Raw genomic sequence first — 13,136 nt, 5'->3', positions numbered from 1 at the left:
TCCGTGTAGTATAACTCAACCTATCCACAAACATTTAATTAAACGTTGGAACACCTCACCTCTACTGCAATGAGCTTGGTTCCATTGTGCTCCGGCAGCCCCGTTGGTCAAGTTAAGTTTACTGTATGCTTTGCCAGAGCGGCACGACCATGAGATATCCACCCTGGCTTCTCTGTACTAACAATAAATTGAAGCTTTGCAAAGGTCACCACGAATCACTTATGACACTATCATGTTGTTGTAGTGGACTGGGAGGAAGTAATGCAGAATACCTCAAAATACAAAATACCCTTGCTGAGCATGTTCGGAAATTCACTGCAAATGGTGCAGTTGCCCCAACAATAACTATAAACACACAAACCCTGGCATGCACACCTTAAACGACACAGAAGTCACTACTGAGATGCAGTGCAGATAGGCTCACCCAGTCCTTTGTGTATGTTTCAACAGTATAATGTACATGCCAATTACATTTTATCAATAGGTGTCACTTCAACACTGTCAGGTGAGACAACTTGCAGTTGGTGTAAGCCCCGGTTAGAAAAATGCTTAATAGTGCACAATGGAAAAACCAACAGCATCAACATTGTTTAGCTGGGTCCCAATTTTATACAATATATTAATTGTCACCCGTTCTGAATGTTATCAGCTGGTAAAATGTATATTGAACGATATTATTGTATGATATGGGGAAAAAAATGCAGGATAAAAGTGGAGGATACCGATAAATACACTGATAGATGTATTCAAAAACGAATAAACTTAAGAGAAAAAACACAACAGATCTTATATCTTTGTTGGTTTGTAAGATCTTGCTGGGGCTGCCACACGACCATCCTCATTATATTTTAATGTAATGCAGCTCTTTCCTTTGTGCATTGCATTTTGGGAAATTGGTGTGGCAAATGGTACTTTTTTGGACCATAACAAATTGTATAAAGTATGTTTGTATGTCATGAGGAATCTGTTTTACAAAACAAGAGTGCATTTTAAGTAGTTGTGTGGAATGTCTGCACACATGGGGAGCTTTACCTGGAATCAAGAAGAAAGTAGAGGAAAAGAAAATAAGTAATTATGTGATGGAGATCACACATTGTTTGGCTACAATATATTGTAGAAAAAGGTGCCGTTTCAGCAACCATGGCTGTTTATGTGATTATGCAGGCGAGATGCTTTAAAGAGTTTAATGGGAGTGAAACCTCACAGACCTCAACTGTTCTAAATTGCAAAATGAGGTAGTGGCAAGGGAATAACATCATCTGAAATATGATCACATTGACCTGGCACAAGATATGAACAGCTCAAACGTGCTGCTGTTTGCCCTTTTTTCAGTAACTGAACAAACAAAAGGTGGATGAGTTAGAGTGAATACATGATTATACTGAATGATTAAGAAATGACTATTTTTGTCTTTGCTGCATTAATTGTTGGGACAATGTCACGAGAAACAACGTTTATTGATGTTACTAACCTTTCATCATTCAAATAGTACCAATGAACCACATATCAGTTAGATTCCATACTGGCAACATGGATTTAAAAAAGCACTCAAAAGGATTGAGTTATTTGTATTATTAAGTCTTTATTTTATAACATTAACACATCACACTCAATTATTATTGTATTTCATTCAAAACATATAAGAATGCAAACATTAAAACATAAGAATGCAAACATTAAAACATAAGAATAGAAACATTAAAACATAAGAATGCAAACATTAAAGCATATAATAATGCAAACATTAAAATAAAATGAGCTCTCATGTTTCTCCGGTCGTCACTTATCTAATCTTTCTTCTCAGGACGTCTCCTGCTATGGTTCTTGTGTGCGTGCTTCAAGCACTTGCGACAGCCTGTGCAGCGCCCTCTGGTGCTGAGGGAACTCCTCACACACACGGTGCACGATGGTGTTGACGGTGTGCACACGCTCCATCTGGCTCTGCAGAGCGGCGACAACAGATCCGCTGGTGGACGAAGCCTTGTAGCTGCCCTCACACACGCCCTGCAGCTTCTTGGCACGGCTCTGTAGAGCAACTAGGTGGACTAGGTTCTAGAGGATGGGGAAAACCCATGAGTAGTTATTTCAGGTATTCTTGGTGTGTGGGAGTGGATTCTGTAAGTGGAAAGTGTGACGCTCAAATCGGTCGATCCCCAGCCATGTCTACATGGCCCGGTGCCTGTACATGTTTCAATTCTGAATTGACACATGCACCAGCATTTTAGATAAAGATTAGATTAGATTTAAAGACAGTGAAGAGTAAATCACACACACACACACACACACACACACACCAGTGTAATCTACAAAGATTATGAAATTGAAAAGCTAATTTACAGTATATTTAGCATGTGTTGCAAGGCAGTACATGTGCCCCTTACCCTATCTTTTGTGTCTTGGAGATTTCCAAATTCAGGATCAAGGATGCAACTGGTGCCGCAGAGATCTATCAGCTGCTGCTTCTGCTGTGTGAGCCTGTTGCTCAGACTCTCTTGGCTCTTCTGCAGCTCCCCGATCACCTGCTCACGCTCTGCCACATGCTAAAGACGTACATACTGCATATAAGACAATTGTGCAACATGCTTCAGGCTTGTATGCAGATATGGAAAAGATCCACATCCCCTACCTTTTGTGTGTCCCGGAGCTTGCGCTGCAGGCGCTGTGTGATGCGGTTCAGCTCGCCCTTACTAGTTTGTCTGCGGTGGGCAGAGTGGTGGGCGATGGCCTCGCTGCGCAGGACAATGGTCTCCCTTCGCGCCACGGTTGCTTCACTCTCCCTCAACAGTCGCTCCTGCTGCTTCATCAGCTGGTTGAGTCGCACCTGCACAGACACGGACGTTTAATGAACTGAGTCCAGAGGTATTAAAACATTGTTAAAAACATGAATAGAAGCATAACAATCACTATCAAGGCCAAGGCCAAGGCCAGTAATTTTTTGCTCACCTTAAATGTTTGCTTCACTCAAACCACATACTATGGTATTGTTTGGGATGCTGTTTTACTGTAAAGATATTTTAATACCTCAGATGAGGAAGGTCCTAAAAATGATGATGAATGAAATAAAAAAGCTGAATTTATTTAGACATATTTGATATGTTTGCTGTGATTCTACAGTCAGCATTACATAATTCAAAATATGTGCTGTAGATTAAAATGGAATACTAACATTACAACCGAACTCTTCTTCACTTCCCTGGAGTCAACGAGCGATTATTGAGACTTCTGGGTCCGAACGGCCTCACGCCTTCAGACAACGGTGCAACGAGCAATACTGGGAGCTCAGGGATTGGCCTGTTCCTTTCGAATGGCCACACCCCAAATGGGCAGTGCACTAGTGTAGAACAATAGTTCCCAAGCCCCCAGATCATCTCCCTCCAGGGCCATAAAGGCTAAAATGTTGAATTATTATATTTCCATGACGTTTTTTTTTAGGTAATAACATTGATTTTGACATCTCTTCTATACCTTTCCTCATCACTTCCAAACCCAACAAAAACAGGCTGATTTATATCTAAAGCATGTCATTAGTACAGGAAGTAATCAATCTGTAACTTAGCTACTTGATCTGTGTGCTGTGTTCCTATTGCTGTTGCAACTAACTAGCAAAGATACATAATTGAGAAAAAAAACACGAAGATTTTGAGAGTCTTTTTTTGTTTGAAAGGTGTAGCATGTGTGGTATAATATCCAAATGTCTCCCCTAAAGCATGGGGCCTTTTTCTTTCGGTCAAGATACCCCCTTCGTCAATGAGTCGTCACATGTTACTGCCCTAATGTACGTACAATACCTATATGCACATACAAAGGCAAACAGCAGAGGACAACTTAATATGTCTGTTTACCTTCTCTTTGTATAATCATATTGTGTGCAATGTGTTTACCTCCATACGGTGTATCTCAGCCTTCATCATATGAACGTCTCCCACCCCGTCCAAAGCTGAATGAGTCTCTTTTATAAGCTGGGTCTTCTTCTCCCATAACATAATCTGCCGCCTGCCACACACACACACACACACACACACACACACACACACACACACACACACACACACACACACACACACACACACACACACACACACACACACACACACACACACACACACACACACACACACACACAACAAAAGACGCATGTAAAGGCCAGTACCCAATATGTGTGTTTGAATTTGTTAAGTGCAGTTGTATGAGCTACTTATCCATACTCTGTGTATTACCAACAGGAAATGGCAGTCGGCACGTTCCCGAGTTTGTAAAAGCAGGGAGGAGGACCAGCAGGGAAGCTAAGCAAAGCAACGTACTGCTGTGGACGGGGGCAGCAGCAAAACATATTTTGGACACCAAGAAGAAAGGCACACCTACAAAAATCTATATCAGTTTCAAGTGTATGCTGCATGTAGAAGATTTTCACTGCTTTCCCAGGGTAAACTGAAGCCATTATATCTATCTACGCTCTCCTCAAAGCCACCACTCTCCATTGACATAAACACTTATTTTACCTCGCAGAACACAGGAGTTGCTGGTCTACCGCTGCCTCAATCAGTTAGTTTGTTTGTGTTCGTGTGAGACTAATGTGAATCTGAAGTAACCCTTTAAAACACCAAACTGAAATAGATTTTTTAGGAGTGCCTCTCTTTTAGGTGTCTAAAAGACATCTTGCTGCTGCCCCCTCCCACAGCAGTACATTGCTTTGCTCCTGTGCCAGTACGTCTGTCTGCTTCTTCAAACTGGGGGCGTGCTGACAGTCATCTACTGTAGGTATATAGTATATAATATACATATATATATATATATAATACACTGACTATGGATAAGTACCTCATACAACCATTCAGTCCGTCCCTTTAATGTATAGTTGAAAAATTACAAAACCAGACTCATGTGAAACGTCATTAAATGAGTAATTTCATTCCAATACATATTAGGTATTAATTATTGGAAAACAATTGTCTTGATATTCATGAATATACTAAAATACCCTCGAGGTTACTGTTTGCTAAGCAGTAATCATAACAGTACACTATCATAATGTTCTCTTGCCTGAAGGCAGCAGATTTATAAGAGTACGAATATATATTTTTGTCCAATAAAACATAAGGGAATAAAATTCATCAAGCTGTTTGCTATACAGACGTAAAAATACAAACTCATCTTAAACAAAGTGACTGACTTCGCCTCCACCAGAGTGTTGAGGAGTCTCTCCTTTTCCTCCTGGGTGTTCTCATGTTTCATACGCATCTTGATAGCCTCTCGCTCTGCCTCCTAAACACATGATATCACGGTTAGTTATCCTTTACTCATACAAATGGAGGAAAAGAGGAATCAAAGAATCGATGGCGTGCCTTAAGACTGTGGAGCCCATCTGCCTCCATCAATGCATGCTGCTGCTGTAGCGCCTGGCTGAGCTCTCTGTTCATGCTCAGCAGGGTCTTGAGCTTCAGCAGGTCTCCCTTCAGGATCTTCACGTTCTTGTCCAGCTCCGTCCCCTCACGGTGCTCTACTTTAATCTGACCTGGTGGGGTTTGCAGTTTGTTCAATAGCAGCTCACGTAATAGTGCACAGGGAAGCTTTCAACACACGCTGTGGATTGTTTTACTATAAAGGTATAGTTAGAGATGTCCCACTGATGTTGTTATACACAGAAAACCTACAGTATTTCCTGACAACTGACTATGACTGACTGACATGGACCTGTGTACCTATTTGTTCATGTATGTGCTTCTTTATAACTACATTACATACTCTCCAAGCATATTTTCTTCTGCTGCATGGTAGTGTACTCTATCTGCAGTTTGAGCATGTCCTTGCTGTTGGCCTGCATCTCCTGGCTCAGTCCTACTAGAGTCCTCTGCCGTTTCATCCAGAGCTGCTGGTCACTCTTGATATTCGCTGCCAGCTCCTCGATCTGAGTCATCAATGCCGCCATCTTGATTTGCAGAGGACTCAGGTCCTCAGTCTGGGAATGGAGACACACAAATCACAAAGGCAGCATGTTGAGATAGTTTCTGATGAACTTATATTTCACATAAACAACAGACAGCCAGGCTTCACTGCTTCCCCCAAAAGCTCTCACCCCAGTTTTTTCTGCGATTTGATGGATCTTGTTGTTATATCTGGAGATGGTAGCCTGCTTCTGCCCGATGAGTGTACCAAAGGAAGAGCTCTTAGCCTGGTTGATTGTCAGTGACTCGGTGTACTTAGCGATCTCCTCATCCAGGCCCTCCTGGGTGAGTGTCAGGCTGTCCAGATATTGGCCGACCTCGCTGCTCTCCAGTCCCATCTTCACTACATCGTTCTCCAAATGCCACAACTGAGAGAGCTAAAAGGGAGGAAAAGACGACGAGCAGATCAAATATGTAATATCTTTATCCTTTATCCATATTTCATGAAATGTAATATTACAATTGTCTATCTTCAGCACTGCATACTTTTTGCATTTTTGGCATCTTCTTTGCCATTCACACTAGGTCCTTAACTGCGTGGAAGTCCTTTAACAAAGACAAGCCCCGTTTGAAAATGAAGATGTAAAATATGCTGTAGATATTAAATGATATGATAATGTTACTGAAAACATGATTGCTTATGTGTATATGCAAAGACTCTCTGGAAAGGGACTTTGGTGGAAAGATCTTTGCTATCAGAGTGTTATGCACCTTTGGACTCAACGATGGTCAACCTTCTTACTAAGCTTTCCCATGGCCTGAAACCATCGGGGGTCTGCAACCTTTGATGATGCATCACCGCATCAAAAGGCAATGTGCATAGCAACATTTTCTAAAAATCCATTTTCTCGGATAATCAGGATGTTGTGATTATATATGAGAGCACTTTACACTTTATGAAAGCGTCCACATCCAAGTTGAGATCATTAACCCTGCCAGCTTCCAATCTAGTTCATCAGTAATACACTTCTCATCTTCACCTTCTGCTTCTTGAGAGTGGCTATCTTGCCGGTGAGCCGTTGCGAGTACTTGGCAACGTTGTTGTAGGTGAGCTCCTGCTGGATGTGGGTCATGATCTTTTCCTCTGACTCCAGACGCAAAGCGCTCTCTTTCTCCAACTGCCTCCTCTGATCGTTCACCTCAACATGGTGGGCGCCGATGTCCTAGATGCAGGAAAATAAATGGCGAGCCGATACGGTTTCAGAAGGAGGAAACAGAATAATAATAATAATAATAAATCAATTTTCTATCGCGCTTTTCAAGATACCCAAAGACGCTTTACAGGGCTGAGACATTTGAACAAACAAACAAACAAACAAACACAAAAAAACAAAAGAAAACAAAAAAAACAAAAAAAAGAATAACTGGAGAAGCTGCGCTGAATGGGTCATGTAGAGGAGGGTAGGGTGCAGGGGTTAGCAGGTGAAGGCGAGGTTGAAGAAGTGGGTTTTGAGGGCTTGTTTGAATGATGGTAGGGAGGGAGCCTCATGGATGAGGATGGGGAGGGCGTTCCAGAGGGGAGGTGCAGCGGCTGAGAAGGCCCTGTCACCCCAGTTCCGGCGCTTGGTCCTGATGGTCTTCAGAGTGTTTGCACCGGCGGACCTGAGGCAACGGGTTGGGGCGTGGAGGGGGAGGTCTGACAGGTAGGGAGGGGCCAGGTTGTTTAGGGCTTTTTAGGTGGTGAGTAGTATTTTGAAGTCTATTCTGTATTTGACCGGGAGCCAGTGGAGGTTGTGAAGGACCGGGGTGATGTGATCATAGCGGTGGGTGGAAGTGAGCAGTCGAGCGGCGGAGTTCTGAACATATTGGAGTTTATTGATGATTTTGTTGGGAGAACCGTAGAGGATGCTGTTGCAGTGGTAGGAAGGTAGGAAGACATTGTGACGAGACACCTCTGTGAAAACAGCCAGGTGCAGTGCTGTGAAAAGAGGAGACTTTGTCCTCTAGCTACCTTAGAGAGCCTGGCGAGGGTGAGCTCCGTCTCCCTCAGTGTGCGGAGGCTGGTGCTGTAGTGGGCCTGCAGAGCCTCTTGCTGGGCCTGCTTCTGAGTGATCAGCTTTGTGGATGTGGCCCCGTCCGTCTGGGACCCCTTCAGCTGCATAGTTAGTGTCTCACTTCGCTCTTGCTCTTCAATGATGGATCTCTTGCAATCTTCAATCTCTCTGTCCATCAAAATCACCTGGTGCTCAACGGTGCTGATGGAAAGAAGGGCAGCAGTAAAGAATGAATAGATGCAGATTTCATTTTAATCTCAGGTTAATAATGTGTGTCCTACTAATATTGATCCTCATGCAGGAAGTGATATGAGAACAAATGTCCTCTTATTGTTGTTCGTATCCATGACTTGTTCTTATTTCGTTACCCATTGATTTCTGGAATCCATCAACGTTTTCTTATTTTTTGCTCTTCTCTTACGTAAGAGAACATTTTATGGCAGCATACTGAAAGAGATAAGACTTCTTTTCACAGTCCGCAAATTGTTTGTCCAACAAAAGGAAACCCGTGGATGATATTGCATCCGAATGGCTTACGGGCTGCTCTCCTGTAACACCAGTACTGACACTCTTTAAAATCATGTTTACGTTCAGTGTTTGTAAGATTTGAAGTTTCTATATTTAACTATTGCTGAGTTACAACCATTTTTTTGGCTGCATCGCGCCAATTCTTGGGCATGCCCTCTTATTGTTCAGCCGGTGTTACCTCTGCTGATAAAAGACAGACGCCTCCAATTTATGATCAAGTGGGATTCATCATTCAGCACACCTGGGTAAGAGCAGGTTTGGATGGTTCAGAAAATGTGGTGCATTTGGAGTTGACTTTTCTTATTCTTTTCTCTTAACCCAAAATTAAGAGAAAACATTAAAAAAATTAGAGAGGATGTTTGCAGCATGGGGCCCATTGTGTTTGATTTAGCCTGAAAAGCAGAGGCTGAGGCAAACCAACAATCTATCACTGCAGACTGACCACAATGCTGTCCATGAATCATGTCTCCTGTAGGGACACGTTGTTACTCACATGTAAGTTGGGAATGCATCAGGACATTTGAAGTGTATCAGTAGCCTATTCACATTCAGCCTTTCCTTGGCCTCATTCTCACCGCATGGCCTCTTGCATGGCGCTGAAGGCCTCGTCTCGTTTCCTCATGCCCACGAGGCAGCTGCTCCACTGCTGCAGCAGCTGTTTATGCGCTATCACCAGAGACTCCATCTCCATCTCAGCCTGCACACACACATGAATGCACGTGTCGTGACTAATATTGTATATATACATATACATCAACAACACTCATAGAATATCTATATAGTAAATATGACATTTTCAACCATGACATCCCAATTTTTATAAATTTGGTAAGAAATATCAATATTAACAGCAGCATTGATGCGTTTCATATCCTTTAGTTTATATACCTTATGCTATAATATAGTTACCTCAGAGTGAGCCTCTTTGGCTGCCTGTGTCTCCTCTGCTTGAGCGTTGGCCTGGGCCTCATACAAGGCTATCTGCTGCGTCTGCCTCTCCTTCTCCTTTGTTAGACGCTCCACATATAAATCCTGATGGCACAGGAGTGTTTTCAATCAATAACATTTCAATGCATCATGGACAGTTCCTAATACAGTCAAGACTTTGAAAGATCTGCAGGAGCCTGCCCACCTGCTTCAACTTCTGATCTTCAGCTTGGTTCTTCACAGCTCTCGCTTTGCTTCTGGCATTCTTCGTGGCTTTGACATTTGAGCGCAGATCTTGACTGACTCCTCGTGTGAAGGCGAGCTGCAGCATCAGGTCGTCTGTCTTCGCTTGTAACTGGGACACTATGGAGAAGATATACAGGAGTCAACAAGGACACAACGGACACATGGACTGAGACTGGTCCTGAAACAATAACTGTACAGCTCTACCACTTTAAAAACTGATGTATTTTCAGGATTTCATATTTTCTATTGTAAATTTGACTGTTATTATGTCACTTTGAATGTTGCACCGTTGATTGTTATGCACCATATCGCCAAGACAAATTCCTTGTATGTGCGAACCTACCTGGTAATAAAACTGTTTCTGATTCTGAAATAATTGGACTGTGCTATAACAAGGATGAAGCTTCAATTCAAATAACAATAGGTTTAACCTAATGTAAACCTGAAACCTAATTTGATTTAAGATAGTTTATAGTTTAAGAATGTAATCAAGCTTTCAACTGAGGAAAAGTGTAATGATGATAGATCAAAATCCAGACCCCATGGTTTCTACAAAGACAATCAATTTCTGCAGCTGTATCCCTTTTCAGAGATTGAGTTACCATCATGAGCAAAGCAAGTGAGGTTACAATAGACTCAAACTCTATACTCTTGAGTGTGTCTATACTTCTGTGCATGAACAATGCCGCACAGACAAATGCCTATTGACGACTCTTTTCAGACCAAATGGCAAATCAGTCTCACCATTCTCTTTGGCTTTGTCGTTTTGGCTGGTAATCCTGGAATGCTGGCCCTTCATTGCCTCCACCTGATCTTGTGTCTGTTGATGTTTGGCTTCAGCCTGTGCCTTAGCATGATGACGGTCATCCAGTCTGGTCCGGAGTCTGGCCAGCTTCTCCTGAACCCTGAACGTCTCAACACCTAGCTCCAGTTGGTGTTTGGCATCTGCCGTCACCATTGCATGCTGAAGCAGTGGGAGAGAGTACGGACTCTGTTTCCTTTAGTCACACACACACACACTCTGGGTCAAATACATTTTGCTCCAATTATTGATATTTGGTGATTTCATCGGGCTATTATTAGCCATCATTTTTAAGTCAACTGCACCATCTTCTAGACATATTGAGATCCTATAGATGTTAAGTCAGGTAAACTTTACCTGTTTGTGTTTATGAACCACATGTTCAATACCAGCCGCCACAGCAATGCGGGCATTGTTTTTTTGTGTTATTGTTGAGTGTGTCATGACAGCAAGAATGCCCTGAAGACACCTCCTGTAGCGGGAACTACCACAGAAGAGGTTTTGAGTACTTTGCCAGACATTTATATTTCTGCACACAGATTTTGTCACAGTGATAGCGTAACGACGGTGCAAGATGCAGTCACAACCTTTACAGATGTGTAATTGAGATCCAAATAAAGGCTGGGTTTGAAGATGGGTGTGGTCCGAGCAAGGGGGCCAGAAGTATTGGGGGGGTGGGAAGTAACTTTAAAGTAGCCAACCTTTTGGTTCAGTTCCAGGTTGATCCTTTCCAGCTGCTTTCTGAGCTGAATGTTGAGAGCAGTTTGATGCCTTTTGACCAGGGGCTGCCAAAAGATTACATATTACAACATTAACATAGCTTTAGAGGGCCGTGCTGCTGACACGTGAGCACACTGTGTATTTATTGGAAAGCACAACCTATCTTATAAGTGGTACCAATGTACTGAATTCACACACGGTGAGACACCATTGAGGCACCATTATTCTCTTTTAGGAGCAATGAGGCAAAATCTATTCATTTAATAAATACTGATTGAATAAATATGGAAGGAGAAGCAACAGACATGTTCAGGGTCAAGAACAATTAACTCGTGGTCCTCTCTCTCCTCTTCCTCCGGCAGCGTCTCTCGATCCTTCATGTCTTCTGATATGTTAAGGTTTGAGAGGTGAAGTGTTAACGGTGCTTGAGCTGCATTTCCTTGCACTAAAACACAGAAAAGACATTCTTTAAAGTTCATTAAAACTTTTACAGACATTTATTTTAATGAAAATCTTTGAGATTATTACTTTAACCAAATGAGAAATTCATGTGAAAATATATAAATATTGCTCAATAATATAGAACATGTAAATACGTTTTTGGAACTATTTTTTGTCTGTCTTCAACTGTCTTCTAAATATTATTTCTGTTTCTCTCTCTCCATGTACTCACTCATGCCCTTGTTATTCTTTTTTTATTGCAAATGTGTTTAGAGACAAGGAAGTTAATGAAGGCGATGTAATCTTACGGCACAGTATCTTGCCCATGGACAATAAAGTTTTGTGTATTCAATTAAAATGTATTCCAAGATAGTGATGGTTCTGTGGACTCAGGAATCCTAAACAAGTTATGCCAAGTTAATTCCCCTCAGGATGATAAATTATATTGTATTGAACAGTGCTATGCTGCGTCATATCGTGTTGCTTTGGACTCAATAGTAACTTACAAACAGGTAAAGTGACAGACCTGAATGTGTGGATGCAGGTGAGTAGTCATCTGCACCATTGTGGTCAGGGTGAGGCTGGAGGGACGGGTCCTCAGGCTCTGGTCCTGGCTGATTCTGTGAGCCACAGATAGAAAGCACATATAAAGGTCTTTGACACTGAGGATTTAAACACACATTACATGGACACATTTTTGACTTTTACAGGAACTGGCCATCGCTGTCCTATAGGACTAACATTTTACAGTATAATGGGCTTGATCTCATTGTTAACTTATGTGCACCCAAAAACAAAGACTACAAGTGCAACATCACACCTGTGGACAAAAGATGAAATACATATCCCCATGTCTCTACAATAAGTTGATAAAGTGAAAAATGAAACGCTAGAGCATAGCTCGACTCTTGTTTATTCCTGACACATATCATACCGCTTGAGCAGGTGGAGCGGTCGCCTCACAGTGCTCTGCTGCTTTGTCATTTCCATCCTCAGTTTGTCTGGAGCTTCCTTCACTCACCTCCTTACCTCCTCCCTCACCTTCAGCGCTCTGCATTGGACCTGTGATGACGAAAAAGAGGTCTGACGCTAATGTTAGCTGTTTGTGCGAGCTATTTTTTCTTCTTCTCCAACTGTTACAACTTAACGTATTACGTCTATTAACGTCTTCTATTTTTGTTTTATATTTTCACTTGAACACAGTAGACAACCCGCCTTCCACATCTATGTGGTACAGAACAATTGAAAAACCTCAAAGCGAATAACTCACATTAAGTTAACCAACGGTAGCCCAACGGTAACTTGTAGCTAGTTAAGTTAGCTAATAGTCAAACCTTGAAACAATGTCGCGTGAGCTAACGCTCGAAGTGTAGCGTTAACTCAGTTACAACAGTCGACAGTTAACCGTAGCTACTTAAATGAAAGAAATACTACTTATATCTGAATCCAATCTAACCAATACTTTCCCTTTAATTTTGACAATACTTACCACCTAACAGTATCACTGATAAACCAGCGCGCTGGCAACCGTTGCTT

General features: G+C 42.1%; 1 protein-coding gene across 1 annotated transcript; it reads right to left on the bottom strand.

Annotated features, from left to right (window-relative positions):
- Nucleotides 1-1,764: 1,764 nt before the first annotated feature.
- Nucleotides 1,765-12,657, bottom strand: ccdc40 (coiled-coil domain 40 molecular ruler complex subunit; the record flags this gene model as incomplete). Its single annotated transcript, XM_079278631.1, has 18 exons — nt 1,765-2,052; nt 2,382-2,540; nt 2,627-2,821; nt 3,882-3,993; nt 5,171-5,262; nt 5,343-5,512; nt 5,743-5,956; nt 6,074-6,319; nt 6,923-7,105; nt 7,894-8,137; nt 9,040-9,161; nt 9,374-9,496; nt 9,597-9,754; nt 10,382-10,601; nt 11,141-11,224; nt 11,465-11,604; nt 12,127-12,220; nt 12,535-12,657. The coding sequence occupies 18 exons, from the start codon at nt 12,655-12,657 to the stop codon at nt 1,816-1,818; spliced, it is 2,916 nt and encodes a 971-aa protein (XP_079134757.1). The 3' UTR covers nt 1,765-1,815.
- Between the last annotated feature and the right edge of the window lie 479 nt (nt 12,658-13,136).

The sequence above is a fragment of the Melanostigma gelatinosum genome (genome assembly GCF_949748355.1).
Source record: "Melanostigma gelatinosum genome assembly, chromosome: 11".
Taxonomy (NCBI): Eukaryota; Metazoa; Chordata; class Actinopteri; order Perciformes; family Zoarcidae; genus Melanostigma; species Melanostigma gelatinosum.
Note: the sequence above shows the minus strand (reverse complement) of the source record. Positions and strands in the feature narration are given on the sequence as shown.